The 25,349-nt window shown below is 38.5% G+C and overlaps 1 protein-coding gene across 1 annotated transcript in view; it reads right to left on the minus strand.

Moving 5' to 3' along the window:
- Positions 1–25,349, minus strand: part of LOC125334382 (collagen alpha-4(VI) chain-like) — a 69,612-nt gene that overhangs the window by 30,393 nt on the left and 13,870 nt on the right. Inside the window, exons 2-9 of the mRNA XM_048321193.1 lie at positions 8,194–8,298; positions 7,632–7,975; positions 4,543–4,621; positions 3,813–3,958; positions 3,611–3,703; positions 2,218–2,271; positions 1,659–1,730; positions 1,155–1,181 (exon numbers count right to left, since the gene is read on the minus strand). Of these exons, the coding sequence (XP_048177150.1) occupies positions 1,155–1,181; positions 1,659–1,730; positions 2,218–2,271; positions 3,611–3,703; positions 3,813–3,958; positions 4,543–4,621; positions 7,632–7,975; positions 8,194–8,298 (920 nt within the window). The remainder of the gene's footprint in view (positions 1–1,154; positions 1,182–1,658; positions 1,731–2,217; positions 2,272–3,610; positions 3,704–3,812; positions 3,959–4,542; positions 4,622–7,631; positions 7,976–8,193; positions 8,299–25,349) is intronic.

Here is a 25,349-nt window from a genome sequence, read left to right on the forward strand (position 1 = left end):
TATTCAGTATTGCCTTTTCTCCAAATAGCTATAGTAAAATGCCTTGCAGACTTCAATAACTTCAATAAACTGCCTCAGCCTTACTGAGTTAGCACAATTGAATCACATTTTTTGTGTGTTGAAAGTTTCACACTTTTAGCTAAAATAAAGTTTGTGGAAATAATGACACAACAATGAAGATATTCACATATTCACTGGATTTCAGTATGGTTTGTGTGCCTGGTATCTCCTACTGCACTTTTTAACTTCGACAGATCGAAATCATCAGCAAGTAGTCTCCCTCTTCTATAATCAGATGTTTTGGATATTTGAAGGAGGGCAAATTACTTCAGAGAACACAGGAGAAAATTGAAAAGGAAAGAGAAATACATGAGAAGATTAAAAAGTTAGTACAGAGCAGTACTTTAAATAGAGCTGAGGTTTCAGAAACACTCTCTGAACTTTCTCGCAGCTGCTCAGTTATGGAGGCAAACATCTTCTGAGTGTTGGAGGCTCACAAGTCTTTTTCAGAAGTGGTTTTGTATCAAAGCATTCAATACATGTTAATTTCATTTTAATCACTGTAGCTTGGAAAGGATTACTGTTATAGATCATTGTCTTCCAGGCTTCACATTTTATTAACGAGTTGGTGACCATATCTCCTTGATGAACAGGTATGTTTGAAAGGTTAAACAAGCAGACTTGCAATATTAGCAGATGAGATGAAAAACAGTTTGAAGAGAAGTTTGGATATTGAAAATATGTCAGTAATGATCCAGTGAAAATGCTGTCTGATCCCCAATAAATATTATTCACAACCTTTTTTTCCCTCTGCTCCTCTTCCTCAACAATTAGAATGAAATTCAGCTGACCAGAATTACCACCTTAACAGATTATCAAACTAGTCAGTAAATAAATCCTTTTCCCATCAGTTAGACTAAATCAATTATGACTGCAGTCATATAAAAATACAATTATGACTGCTGATTTTGATTAATGTGATAGGAATCTTAAATCCATTCTTACAGAACCATAGCAAAAGTATATTAAGTGCTGTGAAATTTTTACACTATTTTCCTTCTTTGTTGATAATTTCCTTTTACAGAGTAACATGGACTTAAAAGGAAGCAGAACATTGCTCCCAAAGAAAATTGATCACACACAAAAACACATACCTGACTTCCTCTATAGCCTCTTGCCCCCTGGAATTGAAAATAAATACAGATGAAATTTGGTAAAAGTATTTTTATTGAGCTTGAGAAGCAGGGCAAAATAGCTTGATGTGCAGAGGTATGCTGGGCTCAGTATTGGTAGTCCCTACTGTAAAACCCTCTACTGCCACATATAGGATTTACTCCTTTCCTCTGGGAAGACAGTACAGGCTTCATTTTCATTCCCATTCCATAAAGCTTTATAGCTTTAACTAAGGCCAGCTGGGAGCTGGTGGTGAAAAATCACCATCAAGTTGCTTAGTCAGCAAAATCCTGAACCACTCAACCACGCCTGGGTTACACAAAATACCTTTCAAAATGAGACAGCAAACAAAGTCTGCCATTCTTACAGCTGGACCTTGCTGTCCATCCATGCTTCAGGAAGACAGCACAGGGATTTGTTCCCAGCACAGAAAAACAGGTTTGTGGGAAACAACATCAGGAAATGTTTCAAAGTTAAATACTTGCCTTACGGCCTCTGACACCTGGACATCCCCTGTCTCCTTGAGTCCCACTGAAACCAGCTGGGCCTCTCTCCCCCTAAGAAACAAAAGAAAATGTTCAATGTCATCCATACAATGATAATTACTGGTTAATTCATCACATAAGACTAAAGAAAGACAGACCTATATCACCATTCTGTGCACTAAGGACACAAATACAAGTCACATGGAAATTTTCATATAGGCCATAAGAGAACATCAGTTACTAATTTGAGTTGCACCTGGTTCTTCACTCTCACTATCATGCCATGTTTATACTGCATTACCAATCTCCAGCTAAAATGCCTGTACTTGAAGGTGGGTTCGTTTTTTTAACTGAATAACTGGCCCACATTTGGTGAGTTGTTTTTTTAAGTGAGTAACTATGTGTGGTGAGGTGCAGAGTCACAGAGAAACAGATCTGTGTATTTACCTGCTCCTTTAATACATTTTGGGTTAACATTGATGGGTACTCAGTGAATAAGCGTAGACAGGCTCAGGCACCAACTAACATCATCATAGAAGGAAGATAAATGTTTACTTACAATCCCACCTTCCTCACCAGGATGGCCAGGAGATCCTCTATAACCTGTACTTCCCTGAAAAACGAAAATTTAAAAGATAAGTAACACTGTTCTCCAAACACACTGGGTTCATCTCTATCAGATTATTCTGCACTTAGAGATACAAACATTCCCTGAATATTAGATGTGGTTATGCCGAGGAGGGCAGGCTCCCTGCATTTACACAGACACTCTGTACAGTCCTATGTATTTGACACGGCTGTGAAAAAAACCCCAAACCCAAGGAAACAACAGTGTTTAATATAAAATGTCAGGTTTTTATTTCAGGAAACTCTCTGATAGCTTAACAAAGCTCATTGGGATACTTGGTCAAATTAAACATCTTTGTAGTGATTTGGAAAAGGAAGCATTACACAGTAATGAAATTCTAAGGTGAAATGAAAAATATAAGGAGTTGGAAACTTGTTAGGACAAAGTTATTGCAATGCTTTGCAAACACATGGGAACGTTTCAACTTTGTGTTGGAAGTCATGCAAATATCATACCTTTAGGGCAAAAACTTGAGCAGAGAGAAACTGGAACAAAGGGAATTTCTAGTTGCAAAACAACTATGTCTACATTCTGAACACTGTCTAAGCACCTTAATCTAGCCTTTTAGTTAAACAGAAAGGTGTAAGAAAATCAACAAGAGTAATGGAAGAAATTGGTAAATTGGTTTATGAAGAAGTATTAGAAAACTATACTTTTGTTAAGAGATAACCAAAACTTCATTTAACTGCAACCACATAACTGAAGAGTGCGAACTACAGATATCATTTATCTCACATGCTCCTGAAATAAGTAGAAAGAATGGAATGAATAGCAGTCAAATAGAGATTACACATATTAAAAACCTTAATAAGGAATTCTACTAGCATGCTGTAGAAGAAGTGATATCTGTAATATTCAAAAATACTTAAACAATTTAAAATCTTAAAAGAAGCAATCCTTTTGGATGAAAACAGACTTACAGAAAAAGATATTTGGAATAACCAGTCACAAAAGGATAAGGCACATACCTAGTGAAAAAGGATTATTTTCTACTCTCAGCTTGTCATTTGGAAGTCACTCGTTCCCAATAGATAATAAGCCTCTTGATTAGTTACACTTAATTTTTTTAATCCCCCTCATTTTCTGATGAATTCGTGCAGAGGAGTGCTTAATGATTTTTATATGCACAAATAATTTTCATTACAAAAATACTTTCGCATAGAAGCATGCAGCAGAGAAAGGTTCCCATTTCATGTTACTCCTTTATCTGTCCTAACATTAAATGTTATGGAGACATGCATGCATGCTCTGAAATACTACAAAAAACAGAAACACTTTGAAAAATGAAGCAATTCTTATGTAATGTCTATCTTAGACCTCCTACCTTCCTTCCAGGACTTCCCCGGACACCACGATCACCATTTTCTCCAAGACACTTACAAATAACCTTACAGCATTTTCTTTCTGCAACAGTATCCTGAAAAATTACAAGAAACATTTTGTTTACATATATTAATAATAAAACAAAGACTGATTCCTTCCCCCCCCCCCCCCCCCTCTTTTTTTAATATCACAGAAGGACTTACAAGGTTTCTCTGCAAGATGTTTGCAATATCTGCAAACCCAACACTCAGAGGTTCGTTGTATCCAAACCCTCTGCCAAACTCTATTTCCCAAAATTCAGTCAAGTTCTGTGTATTGTCCAGGCCAACTAATAGAAGTGCATCAAGACCTTCGACATAAGCACAGATTTAAATTAGTGAATACCTGAAACATACTATTAACTAACAATATAAACTTGAATAACAGCAATTCCCTAAAGGACTTACATTTCGTGACTTCAACACAGTATGTTAAAAGAAAGCAATCTCTTGAGAAAAATGTGTAAGAGAAAAATCCAGACCAGTAATTTTCCAACTGACTTCTCTCCCCAGCTGTCAGACCAGCCTGCTACTCAGTGCCCAAACACAAGCTTAAACCTGCTTTTTCCTAGAGAAGTCAGAGTTGTATCTAACCTCTGGTGCTGTTCCCACCAGTGAAAGGGGTCTGTCCTGAATTGCTCCAGCTGTTGGAGCTGGACTCCAGAAACTAGAACCTCTGCCCCCTAGGCATGTTTCTGGTGTCATCTGCCAAATAGTGACATATCATCATGTACACTGCTTCACATGGAGAAGGGAATACTCTGCCAGGGACTCCTGGGCAATGCCACATGAGCATGGAGAGGCAGTGTTACATGGAAAAGTTGCAATGAGGGAGCTGTAAATCAAGCCTTTGGTAGTAGGAGGCTGGAGCATCAATGTAGTACTGTAATAATACCTCTAAAGCGAAGTGAGTCTGCTGCTTTCTTCAGGTCTTCCAGTGAATCATCCAGCCCATCTGAAAATACTAACAGAACCTGTCAGGAAAGGGAGTAATGCCAAGTCAATTGCAAAGGGACTGAAAGTTCAGTCTTTGTAAAAAATATAGTTCACATGGAGAAATGACTATGAGATGGTCAAATTGCACTACACTGTGGTAGATCTGAAATGTGTGCTGGAAAATGGTAGTGAGGAACAACGAGAACAAAACACAAAAGCTGCTCTTCCCTGCTAGCACCTCCATTTGAGGGATTTTTCTTGCTGAACATAGAATGGCTATTATATGTGTCATCTTCTTAGCATGCGAGGTAAAAGAAAAATTCTTTTACAACTTACCTACTGAAAAACTTTCTCTTATGTCTGAAGAGTTCTCATACATGTGAATGTGGAGAAGAATTTAGAGTCAACAAATTTTCCCGTATCTGCAAGAGCAGCTCCCGTTGGCTGTCAACTGAGCAACACCAGGAAGTGCATCCTCTCTGGGTCTAATCCTCACCCCATGCAGATATTTATGTCCTTTTGCCCTTTCCACACAGGCAGTACATCACCCTGCTCCATTCTCTGCCCTGTGTTTCCTTCTTAAGACATGAGGTTTCACTCACCTCAGGATGCTAATAATTTGTATTGTCTACATTTCCATCTTTTCAGGCCAAACAACTATAACTAAGTCTCTTCCAGGATGGAGGAAAGGACAACTTCTTACCGTTCCCCTTCAACCTATCAGTCTTTTCTCATTTCTCTCCTCCCTCTTCAACAGAAGACTTCTCAGGTCCCACTCACAGAGTGGGTTCGTTTGCCCAAAAAGAAGCTGCACAGGTAAACTGTGTCCTTTCCCCAATGGTAATGACTTAAAATCCTCCTAAGCTCTCTGACCAACAAGTGGACAAGCACAGTTAGAGCTTCTTCCCTCCCACCCTTCATATTTTACATTCCCTATGCAAGGCACAGCTTTTACCAATGCAAACTCCGTTACTTTTGTTAAGGTAAATTTTTCCACAGATGACAAAAGCAAATGAAGTGACTGCCACACCAAACATCCCACTTCTGTACTAAAGCAGGTAGGAGACAAGAATTTAAGCTAGACCTAACTGGTAAGTTCCCAAGCATACACTATGGAGGCACTGGTACAAATACTACACTTGTTCAAGCACTGTGTGATAGCAGCGGACACCTGGACCAGAGATGGGCAAACACATCCCAGGTTGTTAGAGACAACACTGTAGGCCTGGGTTTGATTGTTTTTCCTACGATCTCCAGTTTAAAAACAAGGGGAAGAGGGAATGTGGGGTGTTACTTTGGGCATTATATGTAAATATATGTAAAGATATATTATTATGTTTACAAAACATTTGTTTATATCAAGCTCTTGTTGGAACACATCCAAGTCATGTTTTGTTAAAAATGCTGGAACTAGGTCCAGCTTTTTTGCTGCTAAGCAAACAAATAACAAAGAAAAGAAGAAATTCAACCAACAGAGAATCATGGTCCCTGATGAGGTTTATAACTAATAATCTTTACAGAATAAGCATGTTATTGCTCAGGATCCTAGGAAGATTAAATTGTGATTTCATGTGCATTCTAAAGCCTTGTACTCTCAATTTGTACCTAAGCAGTTTCAGGGAGGAATATTAATCCACTGGTAAAATGCTGAGATATGCAGCATATTTATTTATAGTAATAATGCCTAAGCAGAAAGAAGCCTTGCTTGATGCTGATCTCCAGAATTGGCAATTAGGAGGGAAAAAGCACTGCTTTTACTTTTATGTCAAACAAATTCTTTCTCTGAGACTCAGAAGCAGCAAAATCTTGTGTGGTCACGTTCCCTGTTCAGACATTTTAAGCAATCTTTGGAAAAAAACTCCATTAAATATACACCAAATGACAACTTAAATTGATAAGACACACATACCTATGCAAATACTGTAAAAAATAGAATGCCAACTTTCATCTGAAAGCAGGGGAATTTGTAATATGGCTTCCTCACTCCATGTCAGATTAAAATCGGTGTTTTACAAAAGTGAAAATAAAGTTGGAAGAGGAAAACCCTTATGTATTTTGCAAGAACTAACCAGTCCTTCCTTAGTAGGAAGGTCTTCCTGCATGGAGACCTTAGTAAGCGCTAATATTCAAACAGCTACTACAGGACTTGCTCAGTGCTTTACAGAGTCAGTGCCTCATTTAGAATAAATTGTCAAGGCACTGATTCTGAAACACTTCAATGAGATCTGAATTTCTTGAACCCAGGTTGAAAGAATCCCTATTCATTTCCGAACAGATTAGATGAAGCTTTATGCTTTTTCCTTCACCTCACTTCAAGATGGATGAATTAACTGCAGCATCTAGGCAGATTTTCCTGATCATCTGTTATCTGTAAGTAGAACTCAGCTTTGTTATTTGAAATTATTTGACAAGTTAATGACATGAACAAACTTCTGTAAACAAATTTGTCAGATGACCTTTTTCTGTGACTTCTGCTTCAAGCTGTCACTATTCTGGACTAAGATGCAGATTCAGGAATAAGAAAGCAGTTTCCTTTCAGGAATAAGAGTCCCTGAAAGAAAACTACTTTCCACTACCCAAAGTAAAATCATTCCATGGTAGATCTAAGAAGGTTGTCTGTGTGAATACTCATCATCACATGTATTAAGCCAAGTGTTCTGGGTACCACCTCACTACAGGAGTGCCTAGAAAATTGGAACTGATATATCAGGTTATATTAGGTCAACGAAAAACAGGAAGTTCTATATAAACTTAAGAAAACACAAGGGTGACTAAGCACTGGCACTGGTTGCCTGGAGATGCTGAGGAGTCTCCATTCCTGGAGATACACAAAAGCCATCTGGACGGCCTGCTCTAGTTGACCCTCCTTGAGCAGATGGGTTGAAGAAGGTGACTTCCAGAGATTCCTTCTAATCTCTACCATTCTGTGATTCCGTTTACTAGCATCATCTATTCCTGAGCTACTTATTTGTCTTCCTGGAGTACTCAGCATCAGAGTCTGTAAATACCAAACTGTCTAATTTTTCCAAGATCATACCATTAAGTTACCTTAACTTTAGCAGAGGTCACGTTAAAGAAGTTCTCCTCAAGTGCCTGCAAGAAGTCTGCATTCAGGTAGGTGTCCACAGTGGTCTGTGCCTCTAAGAACTTCTGGATGATCTCTTCATTATAGTCTTCAAAACCAGAGTCAAAGATTAATTGTTTGTTCTGTGCCAATACTTGGAACTTGAACCCAATGTCAACTGGAGCATTACAGCTGGTATTTGGCAGTGATTTCATCTGTAGTAGAAGTCTGGGGAGGAATGCTTGCAGTCTCTGTTTCAGAAGCATTGTGGGTACTGGCTGCGTGCGCCTTGAAATATCAATTGCTATAGAAAGATCTATGTTGCATTCTGAAAAAAAAAATATATCTAGGAAACAGGAAACTATGAGCATACACTCTGTGATCCTGGTTTTTGTCAGAATCATGGGAGTGGAACAAAATTCAACATGGTAGATTTAAAGCCAGAAGTAAGAATCAGTAAGTTTGGTTTTCCGTAAACATAAAATACCTCAGCCCACAGGTTTCAGTGTGGCCATGTGAACTTGCAAATACTAAGAACTAAATTACTCGACATCTGCACATACCCAAACTGCAAAACATGTCTGTTCTCCAGCTGCCCAGTATCCTCAAAGGGCCTAATCTTGAAAATGTCTCCATAGGCTTTGCTGCCAACTGAGAATGTACAACACAAATTCCAATTGCAAAGGGAACCCTGATGACTGACTTTGTCACTTTGTCACAAGACCAGGTGATACATATAAATGCAGAACAACAGGCCAAAGAAACAAACATGAGAAAGAGGCAGCACTGCCTACATGAAATGTCATAACCATTGTGAAAAACAGCTGTTGTAAGGTGATGGCTACCTCAGTGATGGAAGTGCTTGCATCGCTCCTTGTAACAATAACAAATAGTGTGATGTGGTTAATTCCTTCTCCCTCCCCAATCATCTCGCCCTCATTAAACATGTTTGTTTCTTCTCTACCTTGATTATTCATTTCTCACTTTGAATTTTATTCTGTGATCCTAGATGCATTATTACTCGTTATTGTACCTCTGCAAGGAAGTCAGAGGCGTGCAATTTTAGCTGTAAAACAGCACTCTACCTAATTTTATTCTCTTTTCACTCATTGACTCTGAAACACTTAGCAATCACAAGATTGTTTTCTGTGTTTGCTAGTTTGGGCTTGTTCCCATTATTCCACATAAGTTTCCTGAGTTTTCTTTCTCTCACGGAAGAGATAAATGTGTTCAGTTCTTTAGTCAAAAACTTCTAGAAATAATTTCATCTCAGAGGGACCATCATTATGGTTTAATATTTTCACTTGTGGTACAAACTGCCCCCTAGAGGGTATGATCTGCTGGAAAGCAGCATGAAAATCTTTGAATGTAAAAGGTCACATTGAATGAGATTATATGGCTAAAAAAATCTGACATTCAGACCTCAGAGCAACATCAAAAATCTATGCCACTTATCTTTTTAGCTCACAAAAAGCAATCAGTTAAATATATCCTTATATGCATGCATGTCTACACACACGTGAACACAAAATCTAATGGATGTTTCTTCCAGTATGTGTTCTTGTAGAGCATACAGAAAGTATGTGTTCACAATGAGATTCTTCTAAGACCTGGGTCTTTTAAGTCACATAGTTTGGAGGCAGTGTGAAGGGTAAGCATGAACTCAGAAATTTTGCCCTGACAGTTGGTCATCCACACTGTTCAGCTCTTAAAATGTTCTCTGTCAAGTCCTCAGTGTACCAGCAATAATAACAGAACAGCAGTAAATAGTTCACTTTTTGTGCTACTATGTTGTGCATGAGAATGTGCAAAACATTTACTGGTAGGTATTCTATACCCTGTTGTTAATCTCTATTTATTTGCAGGAGCAAACACCTCTGTGTTGCCAAACTCTTTCTCACCACCTGTTCTCCTACAAACATCCACATTGTTAAACTGCCCTATCTTACTGCTGTAAAGGTACCTTTTTTCTCCTGTCAACATGCTGTCCCTGAAATGAAATTTTTTAAATTGAAAAATCTGGCAGTTTAAGAGAAGGTTACTGGAGTAAAGGGAAATAATAGATTTATTACAGGAAAGAAGGTCAGTGTATATATAAAAAAAGATGACAGGACAAGATAAAACAGGCTTCGCAGAAAATTGATATTCATTTTATGAGACAAATTTATGCAGAGCTTAGTAATAAATATATGCATCACTGAGATGAAAACAAATATGCTTTCCTTGACTTCTCTCTCTCTAAACAAGTGTGCCTGTAGGTATATATATAAAGGTCACTGCTGTATCTCCCACTACATCTCCCTGTTCCCTGCCATAAAACACCAGGAGGTGCTACTGCATCAGCCATGGTCACGCTGCTCCATGGCAGTGCACTCCACTTCCACAGCAGCCCTCTCTCTCTGCTTGCAGAAGCCGAGGAATGCTTTTTCATCTGGGACTCTGCTCAGCTCTTGATGGGAAAAAGAGTGGGTGGGAGTGCAGAGCTCATACTGAATCAGGCCCAGCTGTTCTCCCTGCAAATTACCTGAGCGGATATAATTCACACGGAATTGCTTCTGTCTCAGGGAAGAAAGGCTCAGCTCTTCATTTTGGCCCCCAACACCCTGGCAAACACCAGCCAGTTTTGGGGTGTTCAAGATCTCACTAGCCTAGGATGCATGAGAGGCTCAGCGGTTGTTACAAAAAGCAGTGTGGTCATCCTGGTGTTCCTTTCTCTCAGAAGGTTTCTGATCACAAAGGGAATGAACCCTGGTGAACTGCATTGGATCAGTTTTATGGCAGAAGAAAGAGCATGTATCCAACACATGTAAAATACCACCTCTATGGTGAAAACACCAGGAAGACAACAAGGAGCTTTAAAGGACAGTCACAGTCCCTATAAGGATAAGCACAGAGAGAAGAAATGCTCCAGAACCGTCTCTTCCTGCCATCCCCAATCAATGCCACACACTTACACCACAGTCAGAAGATATCAGCTTTTTGATTTGTCATGCACTCCATTTTTCTTTTTGCAACTTAAGAACCACATCTACAGTATTACCTAAATGCATAGCTGGCATGAATACACAATGTTAAAGAGCAACTGTGTATGCTCTGTACGTCGCTATTCCCCCATGATAAGGCAACTGATAATGCAGCATCAAGTCAGAAAAAACAGACCCAAAACCAGCACGTGACATCTGATAAAAGTTGCTATGCTAACTAAAAGCATTACTGAATGTTTATTTTCTTTGGGGTTGGCAGCCTCTCAGGCTGTGTGGCATTCAAGCCACTGTTGGCATCCAAAAGATATAGTAAGGGATAGCACTTTCTGTTTCTCATCTAGGAAAAGCTTTTGGGTAGCACTTCAGAATTACTTCAGAATTGCTGTTCACATCTTGCCAATACCTCCCACATATCCAAGGATGGATTTCCTTACACCCCCCCTCTGCATAGTGCCTCTGTGACTCTTCAGTCTTGTTGACAGACAGTGGGTGCTGACAGTCCCACTGAAGCAGAATGGTCAGCTGGAGATGGCAAAGTTATGTTTCTAGGAGGTTCTTTTTAAAATATCACTGAATTGTCTGTTTCCCTCTTTTTATTAAGATACCTGATGGAGTATCTGCTGTGGTTCCTTTCAGACACTGAGGAACTATGCATATGAAGGCTTGATGTGAAGCATTGTCTTACCTCAGAAGCTATTTACCATAGCAAAGACTGTAGTGGCTCTTGACTGAAGCAAAGTACAAATTGTGAGTCACAAACTGAGTAACATGGGCAGTATTCTCTAGTAAAACAATTGCACTGCAGTCCAGCCAGCTCAGGTACTTTTATCAGCGACTGCAGAAAGCCATGTGGATATTTGTCATTATACACTCAACAAAAAGTTTGTTCCTTACCCTGACCAGGGAGATGTTTGGATTAACAGACCCGATTGACATTCTTTTTGATGATTTTCAGTGCACCAAGGTTTCCACTGTGAACTCTCCCTGTGTCATCAGCTATTAAAAACAGCTCTCAAAGGGGATTTTATCATCCCTATGTCAGCTTCAAAGACATGGATCCCATTGTTCCTCAAAGCCATTGCTACATCCTGTACCCTGTCAGCAGAGTACTCACTGAAAAAGGCTCTGGACAAGCCTCTTTTGCTACTAAGTGATTCTCTAGTATAAACTGGAGTCTCTGCCCTGTTTTGGTGCCTCCTTCTTTGTAATGTAATTTCTTCTATCTTCTGTAAGGAGTCATTCTTGTTATAACAAGTGTTCAACAGGAATTCAGTGTATGTCACATTGTTGTGCTGAATCACAAAACCCAGAGATTTTGTCTTGCCATTGATCATTGTGCATGATGTTGAAGTTCTTTGTCCCTGTACTCCAGGATCCATCTACCAGGAAAACTATGTCTGTCATGGAAGCTTTCCTGCAGACTGAAGGAATATGTTGCAACTTTTCCCCTAAAAGTTGTGTAATCTAATAGAAAAGCAATTTTAAATCCTAATTGCTTTTCAGAATCCAAGACCTATTGGCCTGTTCCAGAAAATCCCTTCCATCTATCCTGCTAAATTGTCATCACCCACTAGTTCCTTCTTTTCCCCTGTTTATCATACAGAGGATCAGAAGATACATCTTTCTGCAACACCATTCACAGGAAAATGAGAGATGCTGAAATCTACAACACAATTTTCATTCACAGTCTGCTCAGAACTTATCTGTAGTAAATGCATATTAAACATTTCTGTATGTGAAACACAACCATAGGAATGTGTTGGCCTGCTCTCAAGAGAGCAAAGGAAAATTTAGTCATGCCCTTTGAGCTCCATTCTGCATGCATAGATTACTAATTAATATTTATTTTCTGAGGGGAAAAAAAATCAGTTCCAACTTAAACAATACTAAGCATATTTCTCTGTTATAAGTATTAAACATATGTGTTTCCACAAATTCCAGAAGCTAGCAGAGCATGGATGGAACAGTTATTATTTCCTCAAATCAACAGTCATGCAGAAAATACCCTGCAACTGGGCAGAACACTTCTTAAACAGATCTTCCAAAAGACCTGACTACCAAAATGGAACTGCTAAATACTGTAACTTACCTTGCTTTTGGCAGTCTTACAATTTTAAGAGCTTTACGTTGCTTTTGCACATATGAAACCTCAGAATGCATGAACAAACCCAAATTTAATGAGCTGCTGCATTAAATTTTGCATTTTTTTAGGAAAACTCTCCTATTGTAGTTATAAATATAAGTTTCATAAAAACATACTGTATTATCCCTAATTATAATTCCTAGTTAGAAAAAAATGTCATCAATTCTTCATCTCTCTCTCACATTGGGTATAAATGTAAAAAACCAATTTCGCTATCAACTTGAAGCGTCATTTCTTTAGTGTATTACCAGTCTCCTGTGCCTCTGTAGAGAAGGTGAAAATGTAGAGAAGAAGAAGAAGTGGTTTCCAGGCAACCATTCTGAAAACCTTCCTAGGGAAAAAAAATCAAAACCAAATATATAAGAAATACAGAGAATAATTCCCTAAAAAAGAGGTTTTTAATTGTGGGGGAACTGGGTAAGTGCATTTTATTAACAACATGGAGGCTTTCTAGCTGTATGCAATTTAAACCAGCACTTTAAATTCATTTTTTGCCCTCAGTTTTTAACATACAGGCTTTGAACGCAGAGCTGTTAGAGTTTGACACTGATGTACAGGATATAACCAAAAGGAACTATACAATGCTTTGCTCTCACAATCATGCTTTATTCTGATTCACACAGCTATATTTACCATGATCTAAAATTCAGCTAAAAGCAAGCTATTCACAGTGTAAGATTATTGGGAGTTATGCTTTTAAGATTCCCTTCTAGCCTTGAAATTTCCCACCCACACATCGATTTAAAAGAAAAGTTTGGTGGTGGTATCTATATGTGATACACATGGATAAGAACAAGCATTCATTTACAAATGAAATATGCCAGTGGGCCAGTAATAAAGACACTTGTCATAGAAAAATGGAATAAAGTATAAAAATTTCCCAAAAGCCAAAACTCAATGCTGTGGATAATGAGAATGAAAATCTCTCAGAAAGTATGAAATTAAGGCATATTGAGCTTAAGCACACTAAACAAGTGTGAACAAAGCAGTTTTGAATAACTTTCTATTGTAGGACACAAGTACCCTTGATGCTGCCTTTAACAACTCATTACACTGTTTATTCTGTATCTTGGATCGGCAAAGACAACTTAGTAGAAAGGCTACAGCTGGTCTAACATTATAGCACAGGGTTCAGTTCCAGATTCTTAGGGTAACACCATGTAATATTACCCTAGGTCTTGTAAGTAACAAAAGGCAGTGAATAGAAATTATCTGATTGAATCTATGTTCTAACCTCAGGCAACAGCAAAATTTCATTTCCAAGTATCACCACACCAAGCTGCACTGAAGCTCTCGAAGAGTTCTTTGGGGGAAAAAAGCACCACATTTTCTATATTTGAAGACATTTATCAGACACAGGTACTTTTCACTTTTATTAGAACTGCAGTAACACAGAAATTCCAGACGCAACTGAGGTCCCTACGCAACCAAAGAGGTTCCAGGTATTATGTAGTCCTCAACAAGGACAGAAAGCAATGCTGGAGTTGGTGCACTGAGGAAACCTCCTTCATGCCTCTGCACATAACAATTTTCTTTAATAAGCATTACTAACATAAAGGAAACTGTTTTGCAACCATTTTACATGCCATCTTCACAATTAAATTTTGTCTTGGATTTAATTAATTTTTCTGCATATATTCCTGAGAGTTAATGAATCTCTTAAGAGTTCCCCTTGATCACTTTGACAGAGACTTAATCTTGTTATCTATTTTCACTCTTATACCTCATTATATGAGCCTCTTTTTTAGATGTTAATAAGCTAAAACTTTATACTGAGAGACAAGTATTTTAATGGTACTCCCCAAAAATAATAATGATTACTAATTTTCATTACAGTGTTACACAGTTTCTGCTTTGATAGCACAGTTATTATGCCAGAGCAGCATTAACATCTTGAACTCTCTTGTTTTAATAAATTGCTCACAGATCTATAGACCCAGCTAGACATGTACATATTCAAAGGAAGATAAGTAGATTGCTGCCAGTATTTCCAAAGCCTCTAATCAGTGTTTCACTCTAGAAATTTCCATGACTGAGTATGTGAAAAACTCAAGGCCAATAGCAGCAAGCTTCCAAGCTGCCCACAGTCAGATGAATAAAATACAGCTGGTGTTTTAGCAGGGGTCTAGACTTTCCTCAATTATGTAAATATTCAGATTTCATACCAAAATCTAGCTCTTACTGTTATAATATAAAAAATAATCTGTGACTGTTTAGCTATGCAACTATTTCCATGCCTCCTAACAACTGTGGTCTCCGTTTGCCTCCTTTAGCTTCTTTCTGCCCCATGACTCAAGAATATTCCCTAAGAATGTTCCCTGCTCATCGGGTCAGATACCCGAGACCTGAAAAATCTCTCCCACTCTTCCTAAACAATGAGTGTAGATGAGAACCTATTTACCACTTGCTTTGATTTTCCCTTAATTAGTCCCTACTGACATCAGGCAGCTTCTTCAAATACACAGAAACACTGCAATTTAGAAATATGTGCAGACTAATTTTCCTACTTGTACTATTTATTTTGCCTTCACATACAAAATTCCAATCATGCACTACAAGCTGCATAGACAGAGGTACTTTAGGCCTTCTATGTGTATTCTTCATTATTTACTAACCCAAAATGAGAAGAAATTTAATGGAAAATTCATGTCATGCAGCTCTTAGATACTACCAAAGCCTAAATAAACTCACTCAGAAACATGCAGTGCTACAGAGCATTACACTAGCAATATCTTAATTCTAAAATTTATTTGAACATAAAATAGTATATACAAGATCTTAGCATAAGGTACTTACTATCTGTAGTTGTTTATATAAATATATATATATAAGCATAATTAAGCAAGATGCTAAAGCAGCAATTCTCAAAAATCTAAGACATCTTTCCACTTTAATTCTATTTTAGGAGACAACAGTATGAAAATTATTAGAAGTCCTTAGAAAACAGTATAAAATAATACATATTTTAAAGCTGATTTTACTGCCAGCATTTTTACTTATGCTGGCTGTTCCCAGAGATACACCTATATGAATATACATCTCAAAGGAAGAAAAAGATCAACAGTACTCCTGAATCCTTTAAATGCTTGACAAAAACTACTTGCCACTGCTTTTCTTTTTTTAACCAATTAATGTCCCAATCTTATCTTCAGCTGCTTCAGTGTTTCAGGTAGGTTAAAAAGTAATTCTGTAGATTTTTGCTGCCAGAGCAAAATGCATTCTCAAATGATAATATACTTCTTAAGCACACTGTCAAAAGCTCAGAGATCTTGAAGCAACATCTCTTTTTCACCTATGATTTATAACCATCTTGCATACAGGATCTCCCTGCACACCTGATTTGGGGATATTTTCCTTCTCGTGTTGGTATATACTAACAGAAGGAATGCAATCTTTCTTGTTACAACTTAAAATCCCATCTCTACCAGTGCAAATAAATGTGACCACATAGTTTTCTCCTGCCTACTGAAGAACCCCAGTTAGATTACTTCAGCTTCTACAGGCTGATTTCATTCCTTCTGATATAAGCTCATGTCCTGGAATACAGCAGACACAAAGCTTCAGCTTACATGCCCCAGTTGGTTATTCCTTTCCTCCACCATCCCCTTTTCTCTCACTAAAGCAAAGTTAAAGCCTGGTTTTCAACTGTGGAATTTTATGGTTTCATCAAACAGTAAAACAGAAGAAGTCCATCCCCACCCTCCCACCTTACCACTCTACTCATACATCCATGTATTGAAATTCAAACACTGAGAATCAGAGTACCAAAAGAGAGATAAATGTTGCTGTAAAAATAATGCAAAATACTTTCTAGGTGTCAGCTCTTTACACAAAGGAAGGAATATTTTTGTTAGTTATCTCTTCTCTACAGGCACTTATTTTTTCCTACAATTACATTATCTTTTTGTTAGCACTGAAATGTCTCAGGAAGAAAGTTGCTGCTTTACTCATTGCAGGTTTCCCAGAGAAAAAAGGAGTTTCCTAGTGATTCCAGGTGTAATCACAGGGCCAGGCACTGATTCAAGCAAGGAGACCCTGGATGACTTACCTGACTTACGAAGTCAGTGTGATCAACATGAGGTTCAATATGTTTTAAGGAGTGGTTTTGTTTAGACGGCCTGCAGACACAGCTGGAAAGGGCGTGGCCACCAGGATAGGAACACCCCCACAGTCAGACCTAAGTACATACAAGCGCACAACCAGCCCATGAGGAGTATACACCCAGTCTTACAAGGAAAAACTGACTGACAGTAAAAATCAGTTTCATTTACTGTTAAAATCAGTGTCTGCCCGCCTGTGAGCAAATGGGATGGATGGATGTTTACTTGCTGACTTCATTTTAAAGAATGAAGAGACATAATGATTTTCCATTTCAGTATTTGGTGCACCTTTTATAAGCTTATTGGCTGTTTTCCATTTCTGAGTAAAGCTTAATAATTAGCATGTTATGATCCTGTAAGTAAACATTCATTACTATTCACACTTCTATCATCTTCCTGATGGCTTATACAGCACAAATAGCTATAAGTACACATTTAAAAAAAATTATAAATGGACCCTGGTATCCTCGCAGCCACAAACAGTTCTTAACCTATCATGAAATTAATAAAAAAAATTGTAGTTTCCCTCTTCAGTCCAGAAGATCCCTCAAAAACCAATCTTCTGTCAGAGAGCCCAATTATTTATGACATCTCTGTATCTGAAGTCACCATACCCTTTTAGCCTCTCTTGAAGTGAAATGTATACTTGAATGTATCAAGTACATATGTATATTCCCTCAGGATCAGGACAATTCCTTCTGAAGTTCTCAGCATTCTTTAAAAAACGTTCTCTGTTTTACATACCTTCCCTTAGCTCAGCATGACCAGCCTGCAACTCCATAATGCATGGTAGCAAGACAAGCAGAGCTGTCCTTGCTGCCTGCCAGGTGTCAGAAGTAAAAATTCCATAGGACTCAGGCAACAAATTTTCTGACACTGCTCTGTTGCCTGCACCAACTCCCAATACTTTGCTTTCAGGAAATCTTCAGTGAAAAGTCAGGGGTTTTTTCCTCAAAAAGCTATTTTCTAACACAGAATAAAATAAAAGAAACAGCTGAAAACCTCATTAGTTGAAAATTAAATCTAACTGGAATACTTACAACATCTACCGAAGACCACAGCTAGCTATTCTGAGAGCCTGAAAAGCTTTCACTTCTTCACTTTGCACATTCTGTAATTAGCTGTTTACTAATTACACCCTAATCTAAACTGCTATACTCTGTTGAAATTAATTAAATCTTCCTCTATGTGTATGAATTCAACTAGACTATCCCATGTTGTCATTAAAACATGAACATAACTATGCACATTACTATGGCTTTAGACTTTACTTCTGGTTTAGTTTCCTCAAAAAAGAAGTCAAGGTGAAGGTTACGTTTCACCTTTCATCGCATATGGGGGAAAGAATTTTTAAAACCAAACCTGGTAAATGGAGCTGTGAAACTGAAGAGTCTAACAAGTAAGTCTACTTGTTAAATGAGTTCTTACCTAGCAATGACTCATTTTGACCCAGAACTAGTTCACTTTCAAACTCTTAAACACTCTGTTCTTTGGCCTCAATAAAAGAAGAGCAGAAGGGGACCTCATATGACAACTTGGTACTGTAATCAATAACCTGTATATATGTATTTTACTAATGGATTTGTTAAGAAGGAGTAAAGGAAGCCAAAAGAGATCCTTCATACGGAGGAGCAGTTTTCCCACATCAGAAAGTTCTTACGGAACTAGAGATGCATTTGTTATTGTTCCTCTCTCTCTTTCCTATCTGTCCTGGCTTCAGACTTACTTTGCTGTAGCATCATGTCAGTATCAAAGAAATATCATGGCAGTGCCACAGATCAAGTTTGTTTACATGAAGAAAACAGTATAAAAGTGATCAATAAAAAGCATTGAAGCAGGAAACCAAAACCATTTGACAGACCTTGTAAAATGGGCCAGCTAAACCTGGAGGATGATATAAGTAATTTTTCATATCCTTGCCAGTCCCTTTGACTGGAAAGTAGACAAATGTCAACAGCATAAAGGCTAAACCTTACCCACATATGCTTCACTGACTCATTCAGTAAAGGATATTAAGTGAACTAAACACAAACATTTCATTCATGAAAGCAGCTTCTCAAAGCCAAAAGTTCTTAAGAAAACCAGCAGATGTGACTCTCCTACTTCCAGGAATATTGAGTGGGAAATCATCCTGTCCACAGGAGTACTCAAACTCATCTGGAACAAATTAATTTTATAAAAAGTCTTGGTTTAGAATAAAAATAGTGTAAGTCACCTCATGTTGAACTACCACAAACTGGGGAATTTAAAACTGAGGACACAAATTTTAAACCATCAATTATTCACTAACATATGCTAGACATACCTTTGAGATAAGACTGAGAATATGAGCTCACTGGTGGTGGCAAGACGCAAATTCTTGCTTTATAAAAACTTAATGTTAGAAAAATCTTACCTTGCAATAGTCAATAGAAGTAAAACTTCTGCTAACGTACTTGCTTAAAAAACCCCACCTAATTATCCTCTCATTTCAAGTGCTGAAAGTCATGCATTTTTACCAGAATCTATCACTTTTGGTGTCAGGAAAATATGAGGCTAGGAAGAATCAAGACTTCTGCTTGTGAATATCTGCACAAGACTACAGTATCGCCCATAATTAGTTCAAGCCTCGTCTTGTCAAATGAAACATCTTTGTAATATGAACAAAACAAAGAGACATACACATTTCTGAAGCATCCTAATATTATTACTAGGTGCATGTTTTACTTTGAATCATTTGGAATACATTTTGTTTATCCAAAGGCTCTTTTCTTATTCATTGACATGAAGAATATTTGTTTGACTGAATGATACTGTATTTGGATTTGAATGTGTGGAAGAATTATGTAAATGATTGTATGCAGGCGAATTAGAGCTGAGTAACTTTGTGGCAATCAAGTTTACAACTGCAGTTGTTGTGAAACCAGTGAAAATTAAACAGCATGTTTTATATATTGCCACATCGTGAGAAGAATCCAGAATAAATTCTGGAAAGTACATGTGGAAATCTGACACTTTCTCAGGTGTCTGTGTGCCTATGCAGGTAGCTTAGACAACACATTTTGTGACACTCACCATGCACTAAAGTCACAATGCACTAGATAAAATGTAAGTCAATGCATATGCAAGCATTCATCAATAATCCTCAGAAATGGTATCCCACTATAGCAGATCTTGCAAAACAGTTTTGTGAGGAGCTAAGAAACTTTAAAATGTAGCTTTATACTGAACCAAAATAAGCCAAAAATTTCAATTTTTCCCTTAAGGTAAATTAATTTGAATACAATTTGGCATCTCTCAAGTGCTGCATTTTCTAAAAAAAATTTTTTCTCTGATTTTTTTTTTTTTAATACTAAAATACCAAGCTTTTAAACACTGAAATGAGCTCCAAAATGAGGTTTTGTCATACATGATTAGTCATTATTACATAGGACTATCTAGGCAGATGAAAGAATATCACTTGAGTGTCTCCAGACTACTGCTGAAAGTGTTGCATTCTCTTCCTTCAAAGCCTTGTCCCTGATGTTCCAATCCAGCAAGAATTGTGCACATAAACTCCTTCACCACATTTTTTTATATTGACAAAGCACACTGAAATCTACTTCATGCACACTGAATAGCCTATGTAGAAAATGTATTTTGAGATAATATTCAATTAATAATATTCATAGAATTTGGCCTCTACAGCATCATCTACAAAAAGAATCCTCTGTTTTTCTAGGACCATACAAAAAGAAAACAAGTATAGTATCAATGTTTTCTCCCTGAGCACTACTAACATTTCCTGGACAATGTTTCAGTTCAAGACTACCATATGCCTCTAATTATTTACTGATTAGAATTCTTGCATGAGCCATTATGTTTCTACATTCTAATTTTGCTGTGGAAGGTTGTAGGTTCCGTTCAGATGTAAAAGGGCTTCTAAACAAATGCTTTTATGTCATCTGATGTCAGGAAAGCTAAAAAGAAGTTGAATCTTGCATGCCGTCCTGCACAACATGCTGACATACAGATAATTTAACTGCAGTTCAGTCCCTTTTTTAAAACATGCTAATTACTTCCAAACACTGCAAGCAGAGCTCCTGGGATTGTCTGAAAATTGAGAAGTGGGTCGAAGCACCACCCAGAGACACTGGCCTCAACAGACAGTAAAGTTCCCTTCAATGAAAGGGAGACAGCAACCACTACGTTACCAAATTTATCTGGAGTCATTGTAGGTAAGAAAAATGCTTCTTCATGCTGCAGAAATGTTTGAGATGTTTCAAACTTAAATGGGAAAGAAAATGCTGAAAGTTCATTTGCCCATATCAGAGATACTGGGTTTTCTGTTCCCTTCAGAAGGGAGTCTCACTTATATTCTTTTCTTTATGGAAGTAGTTTTGATGCAGGGAGTAGAGCAACTTAACCTCAGTGACACCCCCATGCAAGATGAATCATCGTCTTTGTAATTGTTTGCTTCCACTTGCAGAGCCTCACACCTATTGTGCAAGGGCACCTGGGAAGGTAGGGACAGAAGGCAAGCACACCTGGAAAAGGTGGAACTTGTGCACATTCAGGTCCCTTAGGTGGTCTTGAACCTGATCTTCTCTAAATGGGTATTAAATGGGCATTTTCCCAGTCCCTGCCTTTGGACTCTGAACTGGGCAACATGACTGGAGCACTTGCTGGTGAAGACCAAAGCAAAAAATTGTTGTTGAGTATCTCAGTCTTGTACATGTCAGTCGCAGACAGGTCCCCCGTTTCCCACCGATCAGGGAGGGTACAGTTTTTTTCTCTTCCTTTGTTGTCCTAAGTACCTGAAGAAAACCTGTTTGTTATTTTTTATTTCTCTAGCCAGGTTCAGCCCCAGGTGAGCCTTGGCTTTCCTGATTCCCTTCCTGCACCCTGACTTTTTCTCTTCAGTATTTCATTTTATCTTCAATTTGCTTTAACCTACAGCTGTGTCATCCTTTTTTTTTTTGTTTCCCCAGGAAACATCTTCTATGTATCATACAGTCTCAAAAACCCCCACGCTTTTTGTTCTGTTTTATAGCAATCAGCTGTCTCAGAAAAGACAGGCAGCAACTTTGCTTTTTTTTCCAATTTATTTCCTATTCAACATATCCCTTGGGATACAAATAGCAAAGTACCAACAACTTCAATAGCACAGGTTAGAGTAGATAAGGATCTGGTGTACAGATGGGGCTTTCATCTCCAACCTCTTTCATTCCAACCTCTCCCTCTTCCCTTAGAAGGAAAAGGGAAAGCTATTGAACTTTAGACTGTCCAGCACTGGCAATGACCAGCTATTGCAAGAGTGACTCTGCAGGTCACACTGCTTCAAGATACAAGAGAGATCTTTTGCTTTATTTCCAGTGAAAGAGAAATTTAGTAGGAAAGTCCATCCCTTCTGAATACAGTAACTGAGAAAGGTGTAAAAGCTAAAAGAAGGATGAGCTAATAATGCCACCATAAGCAAGGCTAATGCTGGAACAGAGATAACATGAGTGACGATTCCTGCAAATCTATCCCTGCTCCAATTACAAGGCACTCTACACAGTATGGACTGCATCACACCAACTAATGGGGCAATTGCACTGTTTGGGATGCTTTCAGGGATGTAGTGGCTTTAATTCTATTTTGTTGTACCTTTTATTGAAAAACTGATTTCAGGCATCAAATACTGTAATGTTTTGCTAGTCTCTCCTGAATTTGGGGGTTAGGGATCCCATTGGTCAGAGTATGAGATGGACACTGCTGAATGTTTCCCTGATCCAACAGTCAGACTAAACCTACTTTCAGAATACCTGAAAAAGTTTCTGGATCATCCTGATCCTGTAGCACATTCACATGATGACAGTACACAGGTAGTGTATTTAACCCTGTACAGATAAAAAATCCTCACACCCTAGGAAGGTGAGAATTCTTCATAAAAACACATTTAAAAACCTGACTTTTTAAACTTCTTACAAATATCTTTGGCTCAGTTTACAACCCTGCAGTGACATCTCATGGCTCCATGGTAGTTCCAGAAGCGAACACATGCTGTCAAAGAAAACAGACAACACTGAGGAATACAAGTATCTACATGTAGAAAACTGGCTAGCTGGCATTGCTGTGGGATGATCTAACCCCATTAGTTGGTAACACCAGATTCATTTATCCTGCCAAATAAAGCTAATACAAAATGCTGCTTGTTACAGGGCATGTAGAGGGCTGGGAACCCTTGACACAAGAGCCCTCTGCTCTCCCTTGGAGAAGAGAGGCCTGAGGGCAAGACGATCTTCCCCAGAGATAAGCAACCTTCCTCTGGGTCTTGTGGAGAAAGTGAACCACCCCCAGCATGCCTTGTTTCTATATGGTAATACCCAGTACCCCGTTGGCTAGTTGGTTTCTACCCCACCCCCTGCCTACCCCATATAACCTCTGCCCCCTAGCCCTGATGCAGGGAGCCTTGTCCCTGGCCACCCCTTCACAGGGATTGCTGGACAATGAAGGCTACCTCTGGGGAACTGCTATACAAGGCTCCTGTCTCTCTATTGGAAGGTCGTGGCACACCGGGTTGTCTACCCCCGGCCTCCTTGGAAGCAACAAGGGTACCTATGTCTGTTTGTACACAGGTTGGCATCCCGTGTCAAGGATGCCAGTTTTAAATAAAAGGATGGAATGGATGTGGAGAATAAAAGAACAAGAAACTAGGCAGGGGTTAGTGAAGCTAAGGAGCAGGGTCAGAGGAGCAGCAGCAGCTGCTGGAAAAATTGATTCCTACCCTTCCTAACACAGACAAGCTATCATGCCAAGAGGTTGATGCCTTAGGTAGCCACCTGTGTCAAGCAAAAAAAAAAAAAAGTCAGACAGTCTCTTACGTTAAGAAGCCTGGAGCCATCACATGAATATCCTTTCAGGGAGCTTTACACCTGCATTGCAGAAGCCAGCAAGAAGTGAAATAATACCATGTCTTAATAAAGTTGAGATTTTCTTATGAAGAAAAACTATTAAAATGTGTTGGGGTCTCCTCCCCCGCCGTGTAGACCTGGGAGAGGGGCCCTGAGGGGAGACACAAGGTTTCCCTGCCCCTGGTCAGCCTCATTCCCCATTGGTTGGTTTGTGTTCCCCTGCCTGGGGAAGGACCCTCGGGTCCCGTGATTGCCTCAGTTCCTCGGCAGAGCCCCAGCCATGCGGCTGGAGAAATAAACATCTCTGAAACATCTACCAAGAATCCATCCATATGTATTTCTTTTCCACGGGACTCCTGGTTTGATATATGCATGTTACAGTAATCCCCACTGTAACAAAAATGCTCAGTCAAAACTGAGGACTAAACCCATTCCAGTCTAACCAATCACTGCATCACTATACCTTTTCAGAATTTAACGCAAGATCAGTCTTTATTCCTTAATAAACTCAGAGCACAATATAATTCTCCAGGTTGAAAGAAAACTACTATATAATTTATTTTCTTATTATCAATAGCAAAGCTTGGTCTCTTGGGAACCTGTTTTGGTTTTATTTTCGCATTGCTGGGAACATTAAGGTACTTCATAGATGGAAGCAAACTGGGGAGATGGAGGGAAAGAAATAGGCAGGCTTACCTCATTGTAGCTGAGGGTAGTTTTTGAGCACAATACATTTTTTGTGTGATTATTTTTAAAGGGATCAAACTCAGGCTTATGGTAAAAATTCCACTGTCCCAGCATGCCACCCTTGCATCTTAAATTTTTTACTCCAGTGGCTTAAATCTTCATCATGTCTTCAGGGTCTTGATCTGAATACGCATGCACTGTCTAGAAGAACACACAGTGAGCTCTAAATAGGCTCTACTCCCAGCTGATTAATTTTGTTTCCTACTACAGATACTGAAAAGTCTGAGTATTTCAAACCAGGAAATGCGAAAAGTAAAACCTCAAAAGCTTTAACACTGAAAAGAAATAGTATAAACTTTATATGTTTTTCATGCATCTGCATGAACTCTACACTCCTGGCTTTTGACACAGGTCATCGCTGAAGTCAAACCTTGCTGTGGCAATTTTGATATTTAGCAACAATTACTGGGATTTCAACTAGACGACGCATAAAGAAAATCCTCAAAGACACACCCATCTTCTACGGAAATATGCTTTCCTCCTCTGGCAATCACCAGTTTTCATACAAAAGAAAGGAAATTAGAACATCTGGCAAAGTGAACTTTGCTATGTTCATAAGAATAGAGGGTTTATTGAGAGCTATTATAAACTGGAATACTTTCCAGTTGACTGCTACATAAAGATGAGATCAGGTTAATAAAACACGCACAGTTGCACAACTTTACTATTTTTCTTGATTTCCCTTTATTGCTTCATAACACATATTACTCTCACCTAAACATTAATTTTCTTTGGTTTTTACTTCTGTTCTTGTGCCATAATGTTTTATTTTGAAGATTTTGAGCGTAACTTTATTGCAGGGTGTCACATGAGACACATAAAGAAGAAGCAATGTTTGCATTTGACTGGACAACTCAGATCCTTCAAGCCCATG

Source organism: Corvus hawaiiensis, chromosome 1 (assembly GCF_020740725.1).
Source record: "Corvus hawaiiensis isolate bCorHaw1 chromosome 1, bCorHaw1.pri.cur, whole genome shotgun sequence".
Classification (NCBI taxonomy): Eukaryota; Metazoa; Chordata; class Aves; order Passeriformes; family Corvidae; genus Corvus; species Corvus hawaiiensis.